The sequence below is a fragment of the Sorex araneus genome, chromosome X, assembly GCF_027595985.1.
Source record: "Sorex araneus isolate mSorAra2 chromosome X, mSorAra2.pri, whole genome shotgun sequence".
In the NCBI taxonomy this organism is placed as follows: Eukaryota; Metazoa; Chordata; class Mammalia; order Eulipotyphla; family Soricidae; genus Sorex; species Sorex araneus.
The window spans coordinates 293034820-293061869 of NC_073313.1; the positions used below are offsets into that span (position 1 = coordinate 293034820).

The window sequence follows — 27050 nt, forward strand, 5'->3', positions numbered from 1 at the left end:
GCCCCAGCAGACAGATGCTTCTGTTGAGGCCCAGGCGTGCAGGCATAAGGGGCAGGGCTAGGTACCTGGGACTGGCGCACAAAGATTCCGTGCCCTTCATCACACGTGAAGTATTTCCTGCCTTGGACGGTGCCATCGTTCTTGCCCTTGGCTTCATCCAGGATCACACCGACCCACTTGCCAGTGGCAAAGAGCGTGGCGCCCACGTAGGCTACGGTGCCTCGGTGGCCTTTCCCAATCACCTCCACTCGGGAGCCCACCCGGAGAGGCCGGGCACTTGCCTCCGTGCTCATTCTGCTGCCGCTGGGAGTCTGGAAGGCAGAAACGGCAAACGCAGGGTCAAGGGCCACGGGCCGAGGGTGCTGTCCTAGTGCACTAAGTAAAGGAACCACCAGAAGTCACTTCCCAGCTCCCCATTCTCAGGGCCAACCAGAGCTGCCCACCCCCTTCTTGAAAGTGACAGTGACGTGCTTTTCTACAGCTTCTCCGAACTCCTCTGGACTCTTCCAGAATTTTTAAGAGCTTATATTTAAAGTCGGTAACGAATCAGAATTCGCTGATGTGTGAATGTCACCACATGGCTGTTTTCTCAGGAGCACCACCCCCGAGGATGGGAAGAGAGCACAAACAGAACACCTCCGTTCAGACCGGAACCAGAGCCCGGGCCCGGAGCCTGAGCTGGGAAGAAGGGCAGTGCACGGCGGGAGAGCCCCAGGGACCGCTGTCCCTGTCCTCCCTGAAAGTCAGACGGCTCTCCCGACACCCCTCCCAGAGGTGCATCGCATACTCTGTCCAGCCCAGCCCACCCCTACAGTGACCCCTGATGGCCTCCCCACGGCCCAGTCAACCCCCTAAGGCGCTTCATCCTGACTGGAATCCTGTCCACCAAATCTCCACCCCGACTTCTGGAGGCCTTTCCCCCACGCGCTGTGTCCCACCAAGAGAAACATGAGCAGGTACCCGAGGTCCCCAACACTGCCGGTGGGGCAAGTGGCTGGTTTTCACCTGAAAGATGGACAAGGCACAGGAATGGAGCAAAGCGCTGTCCTTGCGCAGCTCTCCACTGTGGTGACAGGACATGACACGCAATTCTACCCTAAGAGGCCCTGCCTGAGAGAAAGTCACACCTCGGCCTTTTTTAGCAGTAGCAGCTCCATGAAGCAGGGACCTTGCAGCAAGGATGAGTAAGTGGCACCGTGGCCCTGCCTGCCACACAGAGTCCGCTCCCGATGCCCAGCGGGCTTCAGGGGAGCCCTGCCCAAACCTGTCAGTCCCCCAGTACCAGGGGGGTGGGGCTCCGGGACCCCAAATCACACCTGGGACAAAAGGTGGGTTTCCGGGGATCTGCCAGCAGAAGAAACTGCCAGTGACACGGGGCTGGCCCCCAGGGCAGGGCCCAGCCCCAGCCACCCCGACCGCCAGCCCAGGGCCATGTGGACACAACAGGAGCAAGCCAGTGCCGGACAACAAAGCAGCCCTAAAGAAAGGCCTCCCCTCATGCCATCTCAAGCACCGATACCATTGCCTGTCCGCAAGACAGTGCCTCAGAACCACTGGCCCAAGGGCCAGTGAGAGTCAAAGGTCAGGCCTGGTGCGGCCAGCGCCTTCTCGGACCCTCACGGGCAGAGGAGGGTCTGTCCCGGCTAATCCCATCAGAGCTTGGCCAGCGCCCCTGCTCCAGCCCCTCTCCCCGCCCCCACCAGAGGGACGGCCACCAGCGCGCTCCAGCATCCCCGGGCCAGCCCACTCGGCCACTTACCCGGCTGTACACGTGCCGCTTGCTCTGGGCCATGGTGCTCGGTGGGCCCCGGCCCCCTCCCCCGGGCGGCCAGAGGCAGAGAGAAAAGGCAGACGCCCAGCAGGAGGGTCAGGGCGCCAGGCCCGCGCGGGCAGCCCGGCAAGCCAGCGGGCACGGCCCTCCCCTCTCCATGGGCTCCGCCAGCGGCCCAGGGCGGAGCAGGGGCGATGGGGACAGGAGCCCCCGGCTGCTGGGGGCTCCCGAGCCCGGCAGGAGCCCAGCGCCAGCTGATGAGTCTCACTCTGCGCTAGTGCCGCTCCAGACTTGTCAGGAACCGCGCTGGCCTCTGGGTCCTAGCGTCCCCCGGCTTCACCTGGCCAGACTCAGAGAGGGACCCCGGAGCCAGGCCCACACACAGACCCTGCATGTCCGGGGGCTCCTCCTGCACCCCTGACCAGGGCATGAGCTGACCTCACAGCGTGACACTTCAAAAGACTCAGTGCCTAGGGCACTCCACAAAGCCAAACAAGGGTCTGCCAGCTCCACCCTCTTCCTGGGACTGACCTCTCCCCCTCCCATCCTAAACTCTGGGTTCCAGGGCCTGGGGCGCCCAGCAGAAGGGCATTCAACAGCCCGGGCAAAGGCTACCACAGTCACTCCCTCCCTGTGCACCCGGCTTCTGTTCAACAGGCTGAACCGGGAGCAGAGACCCAGGAGCAAAGTCCCTCGCTCAGCAGCACAGCCCTGGCTCCCGGGCCTGCCAGGCCACCCTCACAGGAACAGGAACTGGAGCGCTCCTGGTTTCGGCATTCCCTTTAATAACAACTGTAAACACTAATAAGAGTGTGCGCTCCGGGGCCTGGGGCGACAGTACATAGTACAGCTGGCAGGGTGTCTGCCTTGCATACGGCCGACCCGGGTTCGATTCCCAGCATCCAATATGGTCCCCTGAGCACCGCCAGGAGTAATTTCTGTGCACTGCAGGGTAAGACCCAAAAAGCAAAAAAAGGGGGGAAAAAGTCCGCACTCCAGTGAGAGGGTCCAGAAACCATGGGGCAGTGCCTCCACACCCCCTCAGAGGGCTATCCTTGGCCCCCAGTGGCCAGCCGGGTCAGCAGGCCCCTCCTCCACCCCATGCCCGTTTCTTTCCCCGGGCTGGGCGCAGGGCCTCACACACACAGTGAGCCCTCCACAGGTCTACCACCGCACCACAGCTCAGGCGGGTTCAAGAGCAGGAGAGACAACTCCATCCGTTGCCCTAGGAGAGCCCCTCACCTCCCCTGCAGTCTCCAGGCTGCCTCCCTCCTCCTCTACAAGCATCCGCAGCTGGGCAGGCCGTGCTGCTCCTCGCAGTCTGAACTACACTGTGCAGAGCACTTTGAGGCCTACAGAGCACCCTAAAAATGTATTTTAGGGTTGGAGAGCTAGTCCAGCAGCAATGGTGCTTGCTTGCACACAGCCAACCAGGGCTAACACTGCATAGGGTACCATGAGAGCCCCAGGGGTTAATACCTCTGAGCACCCCCGGGTGTAAGCCAAGTCTAATAAATAAAAGTGACTTTTGGGGCTGGAGCGATAGCACAACAGGTACGGCGTTTGCCTTGCACGCGGCCAACCCGGGTTCGAATCCCCGCATCCCATATGGTCTCCTGAGCACCGCCAGGAGTAATTCCTGAGTGCAGAGCCAGGAGTAGCCCTTGTGCACTGCCGGGTGTGACCGAAAAAGCAAAAAATAATAATAAAATTTTAAAAAATAAATAAAAGTGACTTTTGAAGGCAGTTGGGATGGAGAAGGGATCACTAAGTCAATGATGGTTGGAGGGATCGCTCGGGATGGGAGATGCGTGCTAAAGTAGACTATGGACCAAACATGATGGCCTCTCAGTATCTGTACTGCAAACCATAATGCCCCAAAGAAAAGAGAGAATAAGAAGGAAAGTGTCTGCCACAGAGGCAGGGGGTGGCGGGAGGGATACTGGGGACATTGGTGGTGGAAAATGCACACTGGTCAAGGGATGGGTGCTTTATTATTGTATGACTGAAACTCAGTCATGAAAGTCTGCAACTATCTCATGGTGATTCAATTTTTTAAAAAGTGACTTTTAGTATCAGGATTAATAGTACCAACTACTGGGCCAGAGCATAGGACAGCGAGGAAGGCATTTGCCTTACATGCGGCCGACCCAATTTCGATCCCCAGCATCCCATGTGGTCCCCTGAGCTCCACCAGGAGTTAATTCCTGAGTGCAGAGCCACAAGTAACCACTGACCATTGCCAGGTGTGATCCAAAAAGTCAAAAAAAAAAGTACCAACTATTACCACCCACCAAATTGTCAGGCCCACACTGTTAGGTCAAATATCACTGAAACCCCCAAACAATTCAGTGGGGGTGGGGGGGAGGAGGCGGTGCTCAAAGAACTGTGTCAGGATTTAGATGTAAATCCTATGTTGAAGTCCTGGCTTCACAACCTAACAATCTAGTAACTACATAAACGACGCGTTGAGTAAGTGCTCCACAAGTCTGCTAGAATGTGCTAGAACGTCAGCCTGTGTGGACATGGCAATAGCCCCATGTGGAGGCTGACCAGGGAACACCATGAGGAAGCTAGACCAGCTTTCATGAAGAACTGAGAACTGAGCAGCTTTCCTGAAGCTGCACGCAGTGGTGGGGGAAGGAGAGCACTCCTCAGATATATGTAGTCCCTAACTCCTTATCTGGGGGGTGGAGGGAAGATGGTTTGGACCATACTAGGGAGTGCTCAGGAGCATGTAGGCAAGGGTCACTCCCAGCAAAGTTTGGGAGGCCATCCATGGTACCAAGGACCGAACCAGGATCAGCTGTATCCAAGACAAGAGCCAGACCCTCACTGGCCCTCAGTGGCCTTGCTACTCGGGGACTGTTTGGAGATGATAGCCTACCTACATTAGCGTTACAAGGCCTAATGAGATCATGCACAGAAGGTGCTCTGTGAGCAAGGGCAGAAGCTATAGAAGTACAAAGAACTATCTAACATGACAGATAGCATGTGCCGAAAGATATCACGAATACTCTAAAAAGTCAATACGGTAAGAAATTAAAGGGGCCAGGGATGTGGCCGTGCGTGCCTGAGGCCTGGACCCCACACCTCGCACTGGGCCAGTCCTACCAACACTGTTCTGAATAATTCGTGAGTAAACACATTCGGCTTGACCAGGGACTATTTATTTTATTTATTTTTGCCTTTTTTGGTCACACCCAGAGATGCTCAGGGGTTACTTGTGGTACTGCACTCAGGAATTACTCCTGGCAGTGCTCAGGGGATCATGCGGGATGCCGAGGATCAAACTCGGTCAGCTGCATGTAAGGCAAACACCCTCCCTGGTGAACTATGGCTCTGACCCCTAGGATCTATTTAAAAAGATTAGCTTGGGGACCATAGAGATAGTCCAGCACCCAGTGTGTTCACCTTGCACACAGCCAACTTGGGCTCGATACCCAGCACACCCTCCGGTCCCCTGAGCAGCACCAGGAGTGACCCAAGCACTCCTGGGGTGACCCAAAATCCAAGAATAAATAAATAAAAAGATTCACCTGGCTGGGCAAAGAATTCTAGATGAGTTCTACTAAACTCATCTACAGTCTGCACCTTTCCTCCTCTCTGGCCCCATGAGCCATGCCTACTGAGAGGCACTGAAGACCAGCTAGAGATGGGGGACTCGACAAATAACCACAGGAAGCCAGACTCCTCCCCCACAGGAGAGTGCTGTAATGAAAGCTATTTTAGGAAGACCAAACTGGTTGTCAGAGTGAGGTGGAGTGGAGGCAAGGGCAACTTGGTAAAATAAACACAGGGTGCAGCCAGGAGGCAGCCACGATAATGAGCAAGGTCTGAGCCAGGGGCACGAGAGACAGAGGAAAGGGGTCAGGAGCCACCGAAATCAGACAGGGGTCAAGATGCTTGCTTGCATCCCGTCATCTCTGGCTCCCATGGTCCCTACACTCTAGCAAAAGTCATTCCTGAGCACATAGCCAAAGGAAAGGAAAGCCGTCAACACAGGCAGTACAGAAAGCCACGAGGCTCCCCTGAGAGCAGGCTGGGGGGCAGAGACAGTCCGACCTACAGACAGCCCTGGCTCCCCGACCTCCTCACCTGTATGATGCGCAGGAAGGTATCTGGTATCAGCTTTCAGAGTTCTACTTAGCCCATCTGAAAGGCTATGGGGGATTAAATAAAAGTGAAGTAAAGATATTTAGCACAGTACCCACCACAATGTTCTCAACAAATTACAGCAATTACTTCTTCATTACTAAGAGGCTACATCAATGGTGACTTGTACACAGCACAAACTTAAATCTTGCATGAATGGATGAGTGCATAAATAATGGATGAATGCACAAAGGGCAGATAAATGAATAAGGAAAGTCTCCGTATTAATTTACGTTTTCAAGCAGGAACAGTGGTCAAACTGCTACTGAAAACAAAACTGGGGGAAATGGAAAACTGAATGTGTTCAAAGTAAGGCTTGTTTAGGGCAAAAACAACAGTGTAGTGGGGAGGGTGCTCACCTCGCATGCAGCTGACCTGGTTCAATCCCTGGCACCCCTCACAGTCCCCCAAGCACCACCAGGAGTAACGCCTGAGCATCACCAAGTGTGACCCAAAAAACAAAGAAAGAGTAAGGCTTGTTCTTAGGGCCTTCTCTAGGGAAAATTTCAATGTGAATTCTAACATACTTTTTCATGACCTCCTTCCAAAATGAATCTGAATCTGTAATGCATCCCCATTCCACAGGCAATAATACTGAGTCTCGAAGACAAAGTACTCGCTGCATATCCTGGCCTCAGGTGGGCACACAAAGCTGGCTGTCCAGTCACCCAGCCTTCCCAGGCGGCTCTGGGCCCTGCCCTGTCTCACAGCCGATGTTCTGAGTTTCCGTTCCCTTCGCCAGGGAGCAGTTGTATTCCCTGGGTTCCTAATTCAATTGCCTCCCCACTGATGCTAATTACTGCTAAAAGTGTCTAGGACAGTGGGCGAGGAGCTACAGGCCTTTACGTCTAAAGCTTGGTTACCAACAGTTTTGGAGAACCTTCCAGAAAAAAAAAAAGCAAAATGGGTATTACGGAGCCACAGGGGAGAATTTCACAAGTCTCTCACAAGCCTACGCCTTTTCCACCTTGCTTTTACTGGTACCCCGGCATTTTCTGAGTCCCTCACAACCTATCTCACTCTCCCTAAACGTGATTGTGGGAGCCCAACTGTCTGCATCCCTGGCCCCCCTCGCGGACAAGTCCCCCCTGAGACTAGCAGTCTGACAGTGGGGTCCACATGAGAAGGGACCTCATAGATGCGGCTCAGAACAGTCTGGAGACGGGGAAAAAAGCCCCAGATTTTCTAACCTGGAGCCTAGAGGGGAGACTACAGTATCTTTGACGGCGCTGGCAAGGAAGCAGGGGAGTGAGGAAGAGAGGGGGAGAGGGGCCCTACGGACGGACGGACGCTGGATTCAAACACAGGCCACAGCAGCGTCCTACTCAGATTTCAGACTCTCTTTGCCTCTGCAGCGCCTCCTTCTTCCCAGAAACATCTGGCTGCAGCGCCCGTGACCTCCCATGTAGCCCCTCCATCACTCCTGGCACTGCCAGGCCACCTCCAGCGGGCCCAGACCTGCATGGGCCTGGGCAACGCTTACAAATCTCCAGCCAGGGGGCGGAGAAATCCCCATTCCCCGCAGGCGCCCCGTGAGCGTGAGCGCCAGGCGCGCCCTGGCACTAGGACCCTGCAGACAGGCGCCCGAGCCTGCGCTCTGAGGACAGAGATGCACCATTTCCCAACTTCGGCAAGAGCCCAGCAGCCAACAAAGCCACAGTCACCTCGGGGGCCGCCACTCCGGGGGCTCACCAGACCCTGCCCCAAGGCAGAGCTTTCCTCCCTCGCCCTCTTTAAATCCACCTGCCACCAGATCAGATGGAGGACACTCATCTCCAGTCACCACCACGCAAAGTCGTCTCCATGGCAACGGCAGAGGAAGGACACAGCACGATGCTCCAGCGCTGCAGCAGGCAAAGGTAAGTGCACTTCTCCCCGGGCCATCCTCCCACTCTGCCATGGCGCCCACGCCAGGCCTGACCCTTCCCTGCAAATCCTATCCTACACAGGGACACACTCATGCTACTGCGGGAGGTCACGGGTCTGCCTGGTCCAACAGCTGGCAGGAAAAAATTCTCTTTGAATTCTCTTTTTCTGGCTGACAGTGACAGGCTCCATCACTGTCAGGTGCAGTGCCGGCCCACAGCAGCCGGCAGGTCCCCATCCCCGTCACTTGTCTTTCTAGTCTGGATGCCAGGAAAGCAGTTGAGCATTTCAGAGTTCCAAGCAGGGCTACAAAACGGCAGCAGCAACTCTGACCTGCCTCCTGCCCACCCAGGCCATTCCTGTCCCCACACAACGGCCTGGCACTGTCTCTCTCTGGCACTCCCAGACGTCTGCTCTGCTCCTCGAAGCACAGAAAGGGCCGATGGATGGAGCTGGGATTAAATTTCCCCTTTCCCTCAAGTCTCAGGGGAAGGCGTGTGGCAGTAAGTCATCAAACCTAAGAACTGCTAAGCACAAGGAAGCCTCTGTGCCTCAATTTCTCCTGCTGGTAAACAGGGATAATCACAAAGCCTTTCTAAAAGGGCTGTAAGACTCCCACGATGAAGCAGTGAATGAAGGCCGGCACTGTATCCCCGGGAGGGGGCGAGGACCACCCCCAGACTCAGGCTTAAGGTCAGAGGACACACACCGCACTCTGGAGCACCTCCCAAGTCAGCACTCTCTCCTTTCCCCTTCACTCTGACACTGTCTCGAGCTTCCTGTACTTTTAAACCCTGATGCTGGGGCTGAAGTGACAGTTTAGCGGGCAGAGCATTTGCGCTGCCCACACGGCCCGGCCTGGATTCCATCCCTGGTATCCCATGTACTTCTCTGAGCACCGCCAGCAGGAATTCCTGAGTGCAGAGCCAGGAGTGACCCCTGAGCGTCGCCGGGTGTGACTCCCCTCTAACTGCCCCCCCAAAATAAAACAACCAAATAAACCCGGAGACTTGTCCAAGCCCCACCAACCCTCAGCAGATAGCCTTGTTGTCAAAGGAAAATGTGCCTGGTCCCTATTTTGAGACTTCACTACAAGCTGCAACCGTCATTGCCTCTAGCGACCCACAGCCTTTCCATTCTTCATTCCATTCAATCTTCAAATGAAACCACGTTCCCTTGTCCCAGACTGGCCTTCTCTCCGGGCGCTCTCTCACCTGTAACCCGCGCCTCTGACAAACTTTCTCCCATCTCTTTCACCTTCTCCACGGCTGCTCCTTCCCTCTGGCCCTGCCCCTCCACGGAAGCTCTTGACACCAAACCCACACACGGTCCCCCAAGTGCCTGCTCACCGTGCCGGCCTCTTCTGGACCCGTGGCCAATACTCGCTCTCACTTACACCCCAACCGTCCCATGTCCTCTGTCACCTCAGTCTTTCAGAGGCATGGCGTGGCCCAGCCCGCCCAAGCACTCCCTTCGCCCACCACCCCAGGCGCACCCTCTTCTGCTCCTCGGATCCCCGCTGCTCCCAGCCTGCTCATCCCCCAGTCCACCTGACCCAAAAGGCACGCAGGATCCTGAAATGTTCCTCCTCTGTATTTCCTCATTGCGACTAGTACCAACAGCCACCAAAAATAGAAAACGGAATCACCCTCCACCACCGTCTCACTCCCGGCAACCATCAATCATGCGTCAGGTTAATTCTGTCTTGGGGGCTCTCTCAGAGGCATGTCCTCCTCCCCTCCCCCCCTACAGCCACCTGAGGCCAGGCCTAAGTCAGAACGCTGGGCTCCTGGCGGCCTGATCCAGATGCTCCCCCTTACTATTTCCATGGTTTCCCCAGAATACAGTCACAGCCTCGCCCTGCCTGTGATCTCCGAGCACAGGGCCGGAAAACCTGGTCACAGCCAGATGTGGCCAAGACAACCAAAAACTCTCAGCAAGACAGCAACACTCTCCAGTACTGGTTGGCCCACAGGCCCTTCTCGCCAGACCCTTTTCACTTTCCTTGAACAATCCTGCACCGTCATCCCTGCACACTGCCAGCAGCCGGGTGTCTGCCCTCCTCTTGCAACCCCACCCCTCCTTCGGAGTACAGCAAAAGCCCCATCCCCGATGCCTAAGATTCAGATGGATTTTATACACCCATAGTAGAACTGTGGAACATTTGATGTGGGAAAAACTCAGTAGACACCTATTACTTGCTACTTTAATAATAACCTATTTGGGGGCTGGAGTGATAGCACAGCGGGGAGGGCGTTTGCCTTGCTCACAGCCGACCAGGTTTCGATCCCTGGCACCCCCAAGCACCACCAGGAGTGATTCCTGAGAGCAGAGCAGACTAACCCCTCAGCATCACTGGGTGTGACCCAAAAAGCAAAAAAGAAAAAAAAGAATAACCCATTTTTTGGCGGTCAGGGAGAAAGTACAGAAGGCAGTGTGGGTTCAGTGCCTGCCACCCCGAGCAGTCCCCAGAATTCCGCCAGGAACCATCCTCGAGTGCAATCAGGGGTAAGCCCGGTGTGGCCCCAAAACTAAAATAATTTTAGATTCTTTTTTTTTTCTTTCCTTTATTCTGACAAACAACCGAGAACTGGAAGTTGCAGAGATGTAATATTTCTGACACAGAAAACTTTCTCACTAGGCTATTCCCAGAAGAGGCAGGACCCCCCAAGTGCAGTACTTTCCCATTAGCAAGGGTTCAAACCCACACTGGCCACCTGGCAGAGTCATGTTAGGTGAAACTTGACTTCCTCAAGGGTAACTCCATGCTGGTTTGTTTTGGTTTGGGGGCCACACCTGGTAGTGCTCGGAGATCGCTCCTGGAGCTGCTCACGGGACTAACTGGCACGCTGGGAATGGAGCCCACGTCGGCCAGGTGCAAGGCAGCCGCCTTACCTGCCCTTATCTGGCCCTATCACAGCAGTTTCCAATTGAAAGGCACCCTTGAGATCTGGCCTGTTTTACAGCCCTGAGTACGGGGAGCAGAACCACGTCTCAAGGGTGTGATCGACACACTTGCTGTTCAAAGGTGTGGTCCACGGACCAGCAACATCGGCTGGAAAACTTGCGAGCCACCGTAGGCTCAACCAGAACCTTATTTCACAAGCTCCCAACTGCACACAGCACTAAGCTTCGCAAAGCTGTGTTGGTTCAACACTGCTGCTTCCAAACCTCGAGTTTTCAATACCGGCTCTTGTTCCACTAGGGCAGCATGCGAGAGAAAATAAAAATGACGATCGCATTTCCCGTTCAGATTTAGAGAAACGCTGCATGCTTCCCGCGCCTGCCCTGCGCACCTGGACTACACCAGGAGTAGACTGGGCGGCCCTGCCCGGCGCTCTGGGGCCCTGTACCTTTCTAAGCAGAGGGCTGGCTAGCTCCTCCTTGGCCATCGCGAGGGCCCGGCTACGGAGCAGGTGGGCAGCTGGCAGCCCGTGTCCACGCGGGCCAGCGGCGCTCCCCGCTGTGGGTGGGGGCCTGGGTTCCTAACTCGCGCCTTCCTTCAAAACACCGGGTTCCAATTCGCTTTGCCTCTGCCTAGAGACTAGCCGGGCGTGCCGGGGCCGGCGCGTCCAGGGCCATCTGCAGGACCCCAGGACCGGGGCCACCGACGCCGCCAGGCCACGCCCGGGCCGCGCGCCCGAGTCCGCTCGGGTCAGTCCGGTTCCCCGCAACTCCTCCACCGAGTGTCCTCTCGGGACGGCTGCGGGGCTCCCCCCGACGCTCCCGGCCCGGGGGACGCGGCGTGTCCGCGAGGGTCCCGAGGCGCCAACGGTCAGGTGGGCGTCCACCCCCGGCCCCGCGCCCCCCCCCGCGACCGCGCCCCCCACCCCCAGCGCGCGGGGCGGCGGGCGCGCGGCGGGCAGGGGCCGCCCGTACCTGTCCAGCCAGGGGCCCGGCGCCCCGCTCCGGCCCCACCGGACACCGCCCGAGCCCGCGTCCCGCCCCGCCCGCCCGGGCTGCCCGCCGCGCGCCCGACCCCGCGGGCCGCACCGCCCCCGCGCGCCGCCTGGCCCCGCCGCGCCCGGGCCCCGGGCACACGCCGCTCTCCCCCGCGACGGCCGCCGGGGCTGCAGGGAGCGCGCGGGGCGCGGCCGGGACAGCGGCGGTCAGGCACCGCGTTGGACACCCGGAGGGACGCGCGCCTGCGCCATCACGTCAGGCCCGAGCCGGCCGCCTCGGCAGCGCCCCCTGCAGGCGGCCTTGGGATGCGCACGGCCTCCCCAATGAGCTGCAGGTGCCGGTGATGGATGGTGATGGTTTTTAATTTTGTTGTTGCTTTGTTGTTGTTGTTGTTGTTGGGGTCATACCTGGCGATGCTCGGGGGTTACACCTGGCTCTGTACTTAGGAATTACTCCTGGCTGTGCTCAGGAGACTGACTATATGGGATGCCAGGGATCGAACCCAGGTCAGCTGTAAGCCTGGCAGATGCCCTCCCTTTTGTACTATTGCTCTGGCCCTGGTTTTTAATTTTTTTTTTTTGCTTTTTGGGTCACACCCAGCGATGCTCAGGGGTTACTCCTGGCTTTGCACTCAGGAATTACTCTTGGCGGTGCTTGGGGGACCATATGGGATGCCGAGGATTGAACCTGGGTTGGCCGCGTGCAAGGCAAACGCCCTACCCGCTATGCTATCGCTCCGGCCCCCTGGTTTTTAATCTTTAATTATTTTTATTTTTTATTGAATCACCATGAGGTACAGTTACAAAGCTTTCATGTTTGAGTTTCAGTCATACAATGATCAAACACCCATCCCTTCACCAGTGCACGTTCTCCACCAACAGTGTCCCCAGGTTCCTCCCCTCTTTCTAACCCTCCCCCTGCCTCCATGGCAGACAATTTCCCCCATACTCTCTACTTTGGGGCATTATGGTTTGCAATACAGATAGGAGAGGCCATCACGTTTGGTCCTTGATCTACTTTTAGCACACATCTCCCACCCCGAGCGGTCCCTCCAACCATCATTGACTTAGTGATCCCTTCTCTATTCCAGCTGCCTTCTCCCCCAGATCATGCATGAGGCAGGCTTCCAACTATGGAGTAATATTCCTGGCCCCTGGATGGTGTGGAATCACCATGAGATACAGTGACAAAGCGGTTCGTGATTTTGTCATACTCCCCCCAGATGATTTGAGTGTGAAGCTAATTCAAGTCATACCTGGTGGATGATTGTGATGGACAAGGTAAATTTGCCACTTCTGGGTGTTATCCATCCCAGGGAAATGCAGCCATCTCATGCCCTCATGGGGAGGAGAAACAATGCAATTTTTGAAAATGGCATCTTGACTTTTAAGAAAAAACCGAGAAAGGGAAGAGATAGAACAGCTGGTAAGGAGCTTGCCTGGAGCTTGCCTTGAAGTGGCCGACCTGGTCCCCCAGCACGGCCAGGAGTAAGCCCTGAGCACAGCCCAGTGTGACCCTTCTCCCACCCAACCCCCCAAAGAAAATAATTTTTTTAAGAAAATAATTTTAATACAAACTCCTCTCTCAAGAGTGGTGAATGTTCCAAAACCCACAGGACTTTGTGCCCCCAAAGTCACACGGTGCAAGAAGGGTTCTCTGCACCACCAGGAAAACAGTTAGGGCAGGAAGCCAACTGTTGCCAGGAGCAGACTGAGCCAGTTTTCCAGAAAAAGGCTCAAACTACAAAGAAAATTGCTTTGAGGCTTGGATGCATTGAAGTCCAGCTGCAGACCTAAGAAAATATTGGCCACTAAGAGATGCAAGTATTTTGAACTGGGAGGAGGCACGAAGGATGCCGTTCCAAACGTCATCTTTTCTTATGAAGACTGTAAAAAGCTTGATTATGTCCAAATTGGTTTACAATTGGCATTTGGGGAGGGGAAAAAAAAAAACAAACTAGAGTCATAAATGAAGTTTCCCCTGTGGGAAAATTTGCTCCAATAAAATAAAATAAAATTCCTGCATATGGAGAACTTTTCCTTGAAAAATAAACTAAATGAAATAAATTACAAATTCCAGGGCCGGAGCAATAAAACAGCGGGTAGGGTGTTTGCCTGGCACACACCAGGTCTGGGTTCGATCTCTGGCATCCCCTATGGTCGCCTGAGCCTGCCAAGAGTGATCCCTGAGCTCAGAGCCAGGAGCAAGACCTGAGCACCACTGGGTGTGGCCCAAACTCCCCCCACACCCCAGGAAAACAAAAATTCCTGGGCCTAAAAGATGGTGTAGTGTTAGAATCAGTCACTGGTTGCCTTGCATGTTTTTAGTCTCCGCCTGGTTGGATCCCAGGCACCACCAGGGGTCACTCTTGAGCATAGGACAGAATAGCCCCTGAGAGCTAACACAGGGAGTGGTTAGGGCACTTTCTGTGCACATCACCCCAGTGGTCCCCAGGAGCCCACCAGGAGTGATCCCTGAACGCAGAGCCAAGGGCAAGCCTGAGAACCACTGGGTGTGGCCCCCCAGACAAAACTCAAAAGCTGAAGACTAGCCCCTAATACCACCAAGCGTGACAAAGCCCTAAAAATAAAAACTTTTTTTAGCGGCTCGAGAGATAGTGCAGCAGTAGGGTGTTTGCCTTTCATGCAAACGACCTGGGTGTGATCCTCAGCATCTCATATGATGCCCCAGGCTGCCCCCAGAGACCTGAGTTCGACTCTCGGCACTGCCCCTCCTCTGAAGAAGAAAGGCAAAGTTTAAAACTCTTACCACTCACATCAAAAACTTGGCAAGGGTAGATCAAACTACCCTTGCTAAATTCATTTGTGGTTCTTTAACAGTGAAAAGTTCATGTAAATTTTTCAATTAAACAAATGCACCCAGTCAGTAACAAAATATATACACAACATAAAATCATAAAATTATATGTAAAGACATTAAAGGCATCTTTAATAAGCAGAAGATATGGCATTTTTGTGTCAGGAACATTTATTGTCATAAAGAAGTTAGGCCAGAGATCATTCTGAATGGATCAACAACAAACTTTTTCAGTTTTATTTGTTGTGAGGTCTTTTGGCAGAGCCAGGAATCAAACTCAGGGGCTCACACAGGCAAGGCAAGAGCTACAGCAATGTGTCACCTCCCTGGTCCTGACCTTTTATGAGCCATCTTTTTCTTTCTTTTTTCTTTGCTTTTTCTTTTTTCTTTTTTTTTTCTTTTTGGGTCACACCCAGCATTGCACAGGGATTACTCTTGGCTCTGCACTCAAGAATTACTCCTGGTGGTGCTCGGGAAACCATAAGGGATGCTGGGAATCGAACCTGGATTAGCCACGTGCTAGGCAAATGCCCTACCCGCTGTGCTCCAGCCCCACATGAGCCATCTTTTTAAAAGAATAAGTTAGTTTATATTAATCTATATATTCAAAATCATTCCATCAGAGACCGGAGAGATACTACGACAGGTAGGGCACTATCAGGCAGCCAACCTGGGTTCGATCCCTGGCATCCAATATGGTCCCTGAGCACCTCCAGGAGTGATCCCTGAGTGCAGAGCCAGGAATAACCCCTGAGGACTGCCAGGTGTAGCCCAAAAACCAAAAATAAAACAAAATAATTCGATCAATATCCTATCAGGATATTCTAAGAGCTTGGCAGCAAAATACTGGATTCTTAGAGAAGAGCAAAGGTCCAAAACGAGCCAAGAAAGCCGTGAAGGGAAAGAACACCATAGGGGAAATGGCGATGCTTGCCTGAGAGCACAGCAGGCAAGACGATGTGCTGTGGAGACAGAAAATACCGCTGAAGCAGGAAAGAGGGACCAGGAGAGAGTCCGAGGTTGGATATTAACCTCAAGTGTTTAGGCTTCCTCTGTGAATTACCCCTTTTCTTCCTCTGTGAATTACCCCTTCTCCTCCTCCCTCAGGTTTATCTTTCACCTTTCATTTGTACTTTACCTCTCGTTCTGTTAGCTACCAAATCCCCCAAGTCACGCTTGGTTACTTATAAAGTCAAACCTTTTGGTAATTCTGGACTTGTATTTGCAGTGAATTACTTGTTTTTCTCTTTTCCCTATAACCTTTTCATAATTTACTGTAGAATGATGTTCTTTGCTTAAATACAGAAACACCGTAATGCTGCACTCCTAATATTTGGGAATTAATTGACTGAAATATATTTAGTCCTGGGCACTATAGCACTGTCGTCCCCTTGTTCATTGATTTGCTTGAGCGGGCACCAGTAATGTCTCCATTGTGAGACTTCTTGTTACTGTTTTTGGCATATTGAATACGGCACAGGTAGCTTGCAGGCTCTGCCGTGTGGGCGGGATACTCTCGGTAGCTTGCCGGGCTCTCCGAGAGGGACAGAGGAATTGAACTCGGGTCGGCCACGTGCAAAGCAAACACCCTACTGTGCTCTCACTCCAGCCCTAGTCCTGGGCAACCCATCATAATTATTTGACTCAGGTTTCAGTTTCCATAGTTCCTAACATCCCAAAAATCTGGGTCCCACCGAGGGATCACTGGGTGGACCTGGAGCAAGCAGTAAAGCTACCCCAGCCTCAGAATAGATGGTCTAACAACCATAAAGTACCATTAATACAAGGCACAGGACAGGGCCCCATGGGCTAGGAAAAGCTAAACCGTCCTGAGGACTTAGTCTGGGATTTACAGTAAGAGGCCAGCCAGCTCTTCGCCTTAGCCCCTAGAGCCCAGAGAACTAAGTTTTGGGATCTACATTTTTTACTGTGTTTATCAAAATAACTGCAAATATTGATAAGAAGTAAACTTAGCTGTTTACTATGTACTAGCAGCAAGGGAAGAGGCAATATATGCTTGTCACCCCAGAGCGAATTTCTCAGTATACTCTCAGACAGAACATCCCCTTGAATTAATCCCCCACAAAAGAATTGCCTGTGTCGAAACACTTTACTTTATTTCTATAAATGACAATCACACATATGAGCAAACTTATACCTCAAACCCCCTCAGACATTATATAAGTTTGCTATTTGGTTCTGAATTAAATGTCCACTGCTCATTGTGGTCCCTGTCTCTTCATTTTTCTCCACCCGGAGAGCGACTCTCGGCCACCATACACATTGTACCAAGGCCCCCTGACAAATGCTTTTCTTCACAGTGGTCAAGGGGCTTGCTTTGTGCACAGCTAAGCCTGGGCTTGACTCAACCTCCAATACCCCCTGTGGATCCCAAAACCATTCCGGGAGTGAGGCCTGAGCCTGGAGCAAGCCCTGAGCACCTGTGGGTGTGGCACAAAAACAAAACAGAAAAGAGCCTGGACCTAAAAACAACACACAAACACGCACACAAATGTGATATACTACAGTGAGACCAGCACACTTCAATAACAACATAGGGGCCAGAACAATATTACAGTGGATAGGGCCTTGCCTTCCATGTGGCGGACTCGGGTCAATCCCTGGCACCATATGGTGCCTCAAGCCCACCAGGAGTGATTCCTGAGCTCAGAGCCAAGGAGCAAGCCCTAAGAACTGCTGGGTGTGGCTCCAAATCTAAAAAGAAAAAACAGGGGCAGGAGCAATAGCACAGCGGGTAGGGCATTTGCCTTGCACGCGGCCGACCCGGGTTCGTGGCCGACCCGGGTTCGATTCCCAGCATCCCATATGGTCCCATGAGCACTGCCAGGAGGAACTCCTGAGTGCAAAGCCAGGAGGTAACCCTTGTGCATTGCCAGGTGTGACCCAAAAAGAAAAAGAAAAAACAAAAAAGAAGAAAAAACAGCCTGTGTGGGGCCAGAGTAATAGTACAGCAGGTAGAGTGTTTGCTTTGCACGTGACTGACTCGGGTTGCATCCCTGGCATCCCATAAGGTCCCCCAAGCACTGCTAGGAGTAATTCTTGAGTGCAGAGTCAGGAGCAAGACCTGAGCATTGCCAGATGTGGCCCTAAAACAAATAAAATTAATAAAAAATAATAATAATACAGCCAGTATTGGTGGGAATGGAGGAGACTGGGAAAGGAACCCTCAGCCACTGCTAGAGGGAATGTTAACTGGTTCAACCTTGGAAAACAACATAGACACTTCTTGTATAAAAATAAAAAGAAAGGGCGCGGGCGAGGGAAGGGACGCCTCACCGCACCAAGCCAGGCACAGGGCCTAGGGCAGCAGCTGTCTCTCCCGCCACCCGAGTTCGGTAGCCTCCGGCCGCTTCCCCCACCCCGGGGAGGTTGATGGCGAAGATGTGGCAGGCAAAGGAAGGAACGGAGCCATGATGGTTGGTCTCACTTGCAGTTTATTCCAATCTTCCCTCTATACACTCTCTGTCCTCTATACACTTTCCGCCCCCCTCACCTTCTCTCCGAACCCCTTTTATTGATCATGGCCCTTCCAAAGGGCGCAATACATTGACGTCATCAAAGGCACCAAAAGATCTTACAGGAAGAACATTGAGGCAACATAATTCTCTTGTATCTGCAGGCCATTAATCTAGCCCCCCTTCCCCCCCCCAAAGAAGATACAAAACCAAAACCGAAGCCTTCATTGGGCTGAAAGCACTCGGATTTACATCCCAAAGACGGGGCTGGGCTGCAGCAAGAAATCTACATGTCAATTACAAACTAGACAGCACCTGAAATTTACATCCCAAAGACTAGGCTGGGCCAGAGCCTGGAATCTACAATGTCAAGTCAAGCCTGGCTAGCACCTAAGATCTGCGGGTCAAAGATCAGCTAGGTTTCTGTGACAAAAGGTTTCTGTGACAAAACTCCAGAAGGCAGCTGGAAAAGGGGAAATATTCCAACAACTTCTCAAAAAACTAAGACTTGGGGCTGGAGCGATAGCACAGCGGGTAGGGTGTTTGCCTTGCATGCAGCCAACCCGAATTTGATCCCCAGCATCCCATATGGTCACCTGAGCACCGCCAGGAGTAATTCCTGAGTGCATAATCCAGGAGTAACCCCTGAGCATCGCCGGGTGAGACCCAAAAAGTAAAATAAAATAAAAAAATCTAAGACTTGAGTTTCCACAGTATCCCCAAATTCTGTTTCTTGACTTCAACCCAAGGGTCCCAAAACTGTGCTCATGCCCAATCTGATCCCATTGGCACTGCTGGTGTGCCAGTACCATGATCGAGTGCCAACGGCATGTGAGCACTGGAACTGAAGTTGGGAGCCCAAAGAGCACTGCAATCAAAAGGCCGCCCGCTCCTCAGCCAAGCACGAAGCCCTGGGCCATGGTGAAAGAACAACAAAAAGAAGAAGGGAGGAAACAGTGCAACATGCATAAGAGTCACCTAGGGCCTAGGTGGGTTTATTCTAGGAATGAAATTTTTTTTTCTTTTTGGGTCACATCCGGCAGTGCACAGGGATTACTCCTGGCTCATGCACTCAGGAATTACTCCTGGCAGTGCTCGGGGGACCATATGGGATGCTGGGAATTGAACCTAAACCTGGGTCGGCCATGTGCAAGGCAAATGCCCTACCCGCTGTGCTATCGCTCCAACCCCATAGAAAGCAAATTCTTGCATTGGCTTGATTAGTATTTGTTTAATATTCGAAAACTGATGAAGTTTTCTAGAAAATAGAAGTTATAATAGTTGATAACTTCAGTAGGAAGCTTTACACTGGGGCGGGATGGGGGTGTTATGGGGAGGGAGATGGGATAGGGAAGGGAACACTACACAATGTGGAGGGAGTGGTCAGCTGGTAGGAGAAGGGGGTCCTGAAAGGTGGTAAGTGCAATGCATGAAATGCTATCAGTAACAATCAGGCACTGGCAACCACAGTGCCAAGCTTGTCAGAGAGGCAGGCTGGTGGGCAGGAGAGAAGATGGGGACATTGGTGGAGGGAAACGGGCACAGATAAAGGGATTGGTGTGAGAACTTTGTATGCCTGAAACCCAATCATGAATAACTTCGTAATTCCTGGTGACTAAAAATATTTAGTCCTGGAGCACTGGAGCACTGTCGTCCCATTGTTCATTGATTTGCTCGAGCAGACACCAGTAACATCTCCATTGTGATATTTGTTGTTACTGTTTTTGGCATATCGAATATGCCACAAGTGGCTTGCCAGGCTCTGCCGTGCGGGTGGGATACTCTCAGTAGCTTGCTGGGCTCTTTGAGAGGGTCGGAGGAATCAAACCCAGATCAGCCACATGCAAGGCAAATGCACTACCCGCTGTGCTATGGTTCCAGCCTGGTGAATACATTAAATTCCTGGTGAACAAAAAGTTTTAAATAAATTTCAAAAAGAAGCTGTGACCCACACCAGGCTGTTTCACTTGGGGTGCCCCAGAGGGGTCGGTGAGACCCCTCCCAACCCCAAGGGACCCGGTCCCAGCAGCTGAAAATCTCCAGAACCCAACCGCTTCCAGGCTCACAGCCGCTCTCCGCACTCTCATACCAAGCCTCACCCACAGTGAACCTTTTCCTGAACAATTCATACCTCACACTACGCATACTCCAAGAGTACCGCACCATACTCGATGGGATTCAAAGTAGGAGCAACCAACCTTTGAGAGATATATTATTTCGGTTCTACTTTGGGGCAAGGATTGGGGAAATATGGTGCTGGGAAGGTGTAATGGTGGTGGGATTGGTGTTTAAATATTAAATGTAATCAAATATTGTGAAGTAATTTATAAAATTTTTTTTAATTTTTTTTTTTTCTTTTTGGGTCACACCTGGCGATGCACAGGGGTCACTTCTGGCTTTGCACTCAGGAATTACCCCTGGCGGTGCTCAGGGGACCATATGGGATGCTGGGAATCGAACCCGGGTCAGCCGCGTGCAAGGCAAATGCCCTACCCGCTATGCTATCACTCCAGCCCCTAAAATTTTTTTAAGAAGCTGTGATTGTTGAAAAGGAGGAAAGGATAGTTGAAAACTGCTATCCTTACTAGATACTTTGGCCTCCAGCATTATAACAGTTCACTTAATCAAGCAGACCAACCCAATGTGCTGGTGGGAAAATGAGGTGGTTTTTATTCATAGCAGTTAGTCACACTGTGGGTCTAGGTAGGCAACGCACCTGAAGCCTCAACAAAGCTCGGGAATACAGAGCTGTTTTTATTTATTTATTGTTTGTTTGTTTGTTTGTTTGTGGGCGTGACTGCCAAGCTACTGGAAAAGGGGGGATCTGGGTGGAGGAGGCCCAGTCCCGATCCAAGCAGGCTTGCAGATCTCAGCCACGAGGCTCGCACACCTGGGTTCCTCTGCCGGTTCCTTCATGTATGAGGCTTGTCCAAGCGTGTGGAGAGGGGCCTTGAGTATGGCTGTGGCTGGGTTCTGGAGGTCTTCAGCTGTTGGGGCTCTGCTCCAGGTGGGGAGGGAAACTCAACCCACACCACATCAAGGGGTCCGGGTGAAGACAGCCAGAGGTAGGAGACTCCGCGTAGCTCTCTTCTAGGAGCTTTGTTTTATAGTCTCTGTATCTTGTAACATAAGATTTCTATTATGATGTGGTATGTTCTTTCTATTCCCAAAGAATGTGTCTTCTTTTGTTTGGTTGGTTGGTTTTTAGGTCACATCCAGAGGTGCTAAGGGGATACTCCTGGTTCTGTGCTCAGGAATCACTTGTGGTGGGCTCAGGTGACTATATGGGATGCTGGGGGTGAACCCTAATTAGCCATGTGCAAGGCAAGTACCCTACCCACTGTACTGTTGCCTGATGTAATGAATATGTATTTTGATTTATACTCAAGAAGAGCTGAGGGGCTGGAGTGATAGCACAGCGGGTAGGGCGTTTACCTTGCACGCGGCCGACCCAGATTCGAATCCCAGCATCCCATATGGTCCCCTGAGCACCGCCAGGGGTAATTCCTGAGTGCATGAGCCAGGAATGACCCCTGTGCATTGCCAGGTATGACCCAAAAAGCAAAAAAAAAAAATAAAAAAATAGAAGAGCTGAGTTTTGCTGTGTGAAAATTTTACCTGTGACACACTTATTTAAAGCAAAAATATGATTGGAGACTTACTTTGTGCATAATAGTTGATAACATCATAATGCTTTTAATTGATTTTTATTTTGTAGCTAAACAATATGATTAACACTTATGCATATTAGACTATTTAAAAGACAAGGAATTTGTACAAAATGTTCATTGCACTAGCGAACAAAACCAAATTTTGATAAGTCAAAAAATGAGACTATTATTTTTTTTAAAGTAAAAGTTCTGGAAATATAATATACAGGTTAAGGCTTGCTTTGCACATGACCGACACCAGTTGGAATCTCAGCATCACTTAGAGTCCCCAGTCACCACTAGGCATGATTCCTGAGCACAAAGAAAGGGGCAAATAAGGCTTGAACATGGTCAGGTTTACCCTGTCCCCAAACCAAAAGTTGAACAAACATTTTTAAAGGTTTAATAATTTCTGTGCCTAGTTATTTTTTTATTTAATTTTCTGTGCCTATTTTAATTTCTTTCTGGAAAGAATAAAGGATGTAATTTTTTATGATCCCATAGGCAATTTGATGGGCAGGTTATGGTTTGGGTCTCAACCTTTTATTTCATTCAATTATACTCAGTGCTTTATAGTCTTTGAAAACAAAGATTTGCACTTAAACAGACTTTTTTTAGTGTTCCTTTTTTTGAAACAAGTTTTCGGGAAAGGATATGAATATTTCTATTCCCCTTAAATACAGTATTATTTCTATATATATTCTGTTACTGGGCTGGAGCCATAGCACAGCAGGTAGGGCATTCGTCTTGCACGCGGCCGACCCAGGTTTGCTTCCTCCACCCCTCTTGGAGAGCCGGGCAAGCTACCGAGAGTATCCCATCCACACAGCAGAGCCTGGCAAGCTACCCGTGGTGTATTTGATATGCCAAAAACAGTCACAAGTCTCACAATGGAGACGTTACTGGTGCCCGCTCGAGCAAATCGATGGACAACAGGATGACAGTGACAATGACAGTGATTCTATTACTGCTGAAGAATGTAGTAAAAAGCCCCAATGGCAATTGTTCTCTCTCACTTTAAACATAATTTAGTGAAAGTGCACCAAATATGCAAAGTAGTTTGCCATAATTTATTTATGTACCCGTGGGACTCAAGAATCACTGTAGCAGGAAGGGGTCTTGCCTTGCATGCTTCCTTCCAGGTTCCATTCCTAGTACTCCATATGGTTCCCCGAGTCCACAAAGGATGATTCCTGATGGCTAAGCCATGAATTAGCCCTGAGCACTTTCATATATGTGCCCCCAAATAATTTTAAATAATTAACAATTTAAAATGTACTAATTATGGTTTTATAAATGATAGTTTTAATTCATAAACACTATTGAGTACAAACCTCAAAAAAAAACAGCCAATATCCAGAGACTATAAAACAAAGCTTCTGGAAGAGATCAATGTAGAGTCTCCTGCCCTTGTGCCTAGCTGTCTTCACCAAGGCCCCTCGGCAGGGGAACGGGTTGAGTTTCCCTCCCCGCTCGGAACAGAGTCCCAGCAGCCAAAGACCTCCGGAACCCAGTCTAAACCATGCTCAAGGCCCCTCTCCACACGCTCAGATAAACCTCAGGCATGAAGGAACACGCAAAGGAATCCAGGTGTGCTGGACCCTGGGCTGAGATATCCAAGCCTGCTCAGATCAGGATTGGGCCTCCTCCACCCAGATCCCCCTTTTTTTGGTAGCTTGGCAGTCACACCCACAAACTGGCCCTCCATCCGCTTCCCCCCACCCTACCTCCCCCACGCTGTGTAATCCCATCAACGACCAAGATCCAGAGACTATAAAACAAGGCTCCCAGAAGAGAGTGATGAAGAATCTCGCACAGCAAAGCCTGACAAGCTATCCGTGGTGTATTGGATATGCCAAAAACAGTAACAATGATGGATCTCATTCCCCTGACCCTGAAAGAGCCTCTAATGCAGCATCATTGGGAAGGACGAGTAGAGGGAAACTGCTAGAATCGCAGGGCTAGGACGAATGGAAATGTTACTGGTGCCCACTCGAGCAAATCAATGAGCAACAGGATGACAGTAATGTAGTGTTTATGATTTGGGGCCATGCCTGGCAGTACTCAGTGGTTACTCCTAGCTCTGCCTTCAGAAATTACTTCTGGCAGTGCTGGGGGACAATGCTGGGGATCAAACCCAGGTTGACCACATCCAAAGCAAGTGCCGTACCTGCTATACTATTTCTCCTGTCCACCAAATTTTTAAATATCACTTCCAACAGCATAAAAGATCAGATACCTGGAATGAAGTATAGTTAAACTTGTGAAAGTGGGGCTGGAGTGATAGTACAGCAGGGAGGGTATTTGCCTTGCATGTGGTCGACCCAGGTTCGATTCCCCAGCATCCTATATGGTCCCCCTAGCACCACCAGAAGTAATTCCTGAGTTCAGAGCCAGGAGTAACCCGTGAGCATCTCTGGGTTTGAACCAAAAAGGGAAAAAAACTTGTGAAAGTTTCTTATGCATAAAATTATTCAAAATGTTGTAAACATGTTTTAAAAATTGAAGTAGGTTTGTAGTGACATGATTCATGGTTAGGAAAACTCAGTAACAAATACATCAGTTCAGTCAAATAGATCTTAATAAAATATGAAGTGTGGGGCTGGAGTGCTAATACAGCGGGTAGGGTGTTTGCCTTGCATGCAACCGACCCAGGTTCAATCCCCAGCATCCCAAACAGTTTCCTGAGCACCACCAGGAGCGATTCCTGAGTGCAGAGTCAGGAGTAACCCATGAGCATCACCATGTGTGACCCAAAAAGAAAAAAAAAATGAAGTGTTGTGTGTATGTGTGTGTGTGTGATTTGAGTGCTTCCTAATTTTTTTCTTTTCGGATTTTTGGTCATCCCCAGTAGTACTCAGGGTCTATTTATTCCTGGCTCTGTGCTCAGGAGTGATCCTTGGCAGTGCTCAGGAGACTTTCTGTGGTACACAGGATTTGAACAGGGATCAGCCTCATACAAGACAAGTGCCTTAACCATTGTACTATCATTCCAGCTTGATAACAAATGTTATGTAGCTAAACAAAGAGCCCAGAGAAGAAACAAAGAGTTCACACTCTCAGATTGTTGCTGGTTTTATTTCTTGGCTCATCACCAAAGAGCAAGAGGTTGACAGAAAGGTAGAGTAAGAGCCAGGGGTGTGACTTGGGGCAGAGAGCAGGCGCACATGTGAGGGATTCATGTGGTCCCAGCAAAGACAGATCCAGCTGGGGTGATGTCCTAACAGAAGCTGGCAGAGTGGCAGAGGCTTTCATCCAGAAGGCACTGTGTGGTGTGACCTCCAATGTCAGGAAGTCCAAGTCCAGCTACCAAGAGGCTCAGGTGCGAGTGTTGCCCTTTTGCTGGTCACCGTCCTTGAAACCCTACTTTCAGCCCACCTGAAAGAGTTTTACTCCCCTAACCACGACCCATCACTCTGAGCTAAGAGATTCTAGTCCCTACTTCCACTGAAGAGTATGGCCCAGGTTCTGGCTTCTCTGGGCTTTCATGCAACTGAGCAGAAGGAAGAGAGAAAAGTGACCTTCGGCCAGACAAGACCATCCATCCAAGGAGGCAGGCAAAACAGCAGAGCAACGGCCGGGCGTGCAGGGGAGGGGGTGAGGGCAGAGAGCAGCCAGCACAGATCAATCCGTCTTGTCCAGGTTGGTGAGTCGGGCTGTGGTTTGCCAGAGTCTCTGACCCACGTGATGGTCCAGAGCAGCTTCAGAGGGAAGAGTAATCACACAAGAATTTTTGAAGTATCTTCCAGAAATGCCATCCAGCTCCTTCGCTAAGCACAGGTAGAGGACAGGGACTACTGATTGTTTGAGATCCTGTAGAGACATCGACGTTTAGGGTGTGGGTGCAGTGAGGGGACAGGCAGGATGGGGCTGCAGGCAGGGTAGGCAGAGTCACCCCAGGCAGGGGACATGGAGAAGCAGCTGAGTCAGCTTCTCCCCTACCCACCTTCAAGAAGAAGCTTAAAAGCCAGAAGCCAAAGCGGTAATACCAGGGAAAAGACTTCATGATTCCTGTGTAGACCACACCCGGATCCACCGAGTTCACAGTCACACCTGTGCAGAGAACAGAGAGCGGAATGTGGGGATCCTACCAGGTGAGCAGAGGGTCGGAGGTGGTACCAGGGGAACAGCCACTGCTCCGTAAGGGACAGGAACTGTGGCCTCTGCATCAGTAACGAGAAACAGAAGCATTTGAAAGTGTCATCTGCACTAAGACACAGGTTTATGGGGAGAAATTTTTTTTTTTTTTTTGCTTTTGCTTTTTGGGTCACACCCGGCGATGCACAGGGATTACTCCTGGCTCATGCACTCAGGAATTACTCCTGGCTGTGCTCAGGGGACCATATGGGATGCTGGGAATCAAACCTGGGTTGGCCACGTGCAAGGTAAACGGCCTACCCGCTGTGCTATCGCTCCAGCCCCAACGGGGGAAATATTTTAACATTTCAAAAATACATTAAAATTTTCTACATGATACTAAAATACTAAATTACAGAAACCCAAAACTGAGAGGCCGCAAAGTGTGGTCACTCGACCTCATACCTCTTCATCCTCAGCAATGGAAAACAAATTATCTAATGCTTCCTTTTCAGCAGGTCTGACTTTAGGGGAGAGACTCTCCAAACAATAATAGTGAGTTTTGTTGAAATATTGTATGCAATTAAAATGAAAGTAAAGTGAAATTTATTAGTTACACAGGCGGGGGGGCTTAGGGTGGGGGGGCTAGGGGCGTGGGGGGGTTTGGGGTGTGAGGGGGCGGGGTGGAGCTATACTGGGATTCTTGGTGGTGGAATATAGCACTGGTGAAGGGATGGGTATTCGAGCATTGTATAACTGAGATTTAAACCTGAAAACTTTGTAACTTTCCACATGGTGACTCAATAAAAAATTAAAAAAAAAAATTTCTACATGAGAAAAGTGAAGACTTTATTGTGTTTTCTTACAGGTTTGTTGTTTCTTTCAATATTATTTTATTCTAAATTATACTGAGATTGTTGGTCAGGTGAGAGTTATAGTGGAGAATCATAATTCTTTTGTAAATAAGACATTTTAATATTTTTTAAAGTGTTGTCTGGACGGTAAGAGCAATGTGACAGATGGTACTGCTATAACAAAACATGGGGATATAGTGCCCCGACTGATAACTCTGGGGTCTTCTCAGAGACGGGGGCTGCCTCCCCTCTACCCCTGGACTTCTGGAAGACCCGGAAATGTCCATCTCCCACAGCCAACACCTCATCAATTCGTTGGCACTGCCTCGTGGCCAGTCTACCACTTAATTCCTCAATAGTGAAATTATGGTAGAATCACACAAATTAGCTGAAAAAGTATCATAGATGCCAACTCAAGTCAACAAACAAAAATAATAACAGAGGAGGCTCAACTACCAACAAAATCTTAGGCAAGGACATA

General features: G+C 51.1%; 3 protein-coding genes across 9 annotated transcripts in view; 1 reads left to right on the plus strand and 2 right to left on the minus strand.

The window, feature by feature from the left end:
* Positions 1–11779, minus strand: part of DCTN1 (dynactin subunit 1) — a 24827-nt gene extending 13048 nt beyond the window's left edge. For 3 of the 5 annotated variants that reach the window (XM_055119761.1, XM_004611988.2, XM_055119758.1), the window contains exons 1-2: positions 1760–2040; positions 66–311 (exon numbers count right to left, since the gene is read on the minus strand). In XM_055119761.1, the coding sequence (XP_054975736.1) occupies positions 66–311; positions 1760–1792 (279 nt within the window). In that variant the 5' untranslated portion in view covers positions 1793–2040. Of the gene's footprint in view, positions 1–65; positions 312–1759; positions 2041–11671 lie in introns of those variants that run through there. The other 2 variants (XM_055119760.1, XM_055119759.1) reach the window with 2 other exon arrangements.
* LOC129399574 (uncharacterized) overlaps positions 7196–27050 on the plus strand; it is a 27918-nt gene continuing 8063 nt past the window's right edge. The window contains exon 1 of the mRNA XM_055119779.1: positions 7196–7785. Within this exon, the coding sequence (XP_054975754.1) occupies positions 7389–7785 (397 nt within the window). The 5' untranslated portion in view covers positions 7196–7388. The remainder of the gene's footprint in view (positions 7786–27050) is intronic.
* The window catches only part of LOC101558522 (retinol dehydrogenase 13), an 11230-nt gene continuing 7553 nt past the window's right edge, over positions 23374–27050 (minus strand). For 2 of the 3 annotated variants that reach the window (XM_055119777.1, XM_055119776.1), the window contains one exon: positions 23374–25691. In XM_055119777.1, the coding sequence (XP_054975752.1) occupies positions 25342–25691 (350 nt within the window). In that variant the 3' untranslated portion in view covers positions 23374–25341. The remainder of the gene's footprint in view (positions 25692–27050) is intronic. The other variant, XM_004612051.2, reaches the window with a different exon arrangement.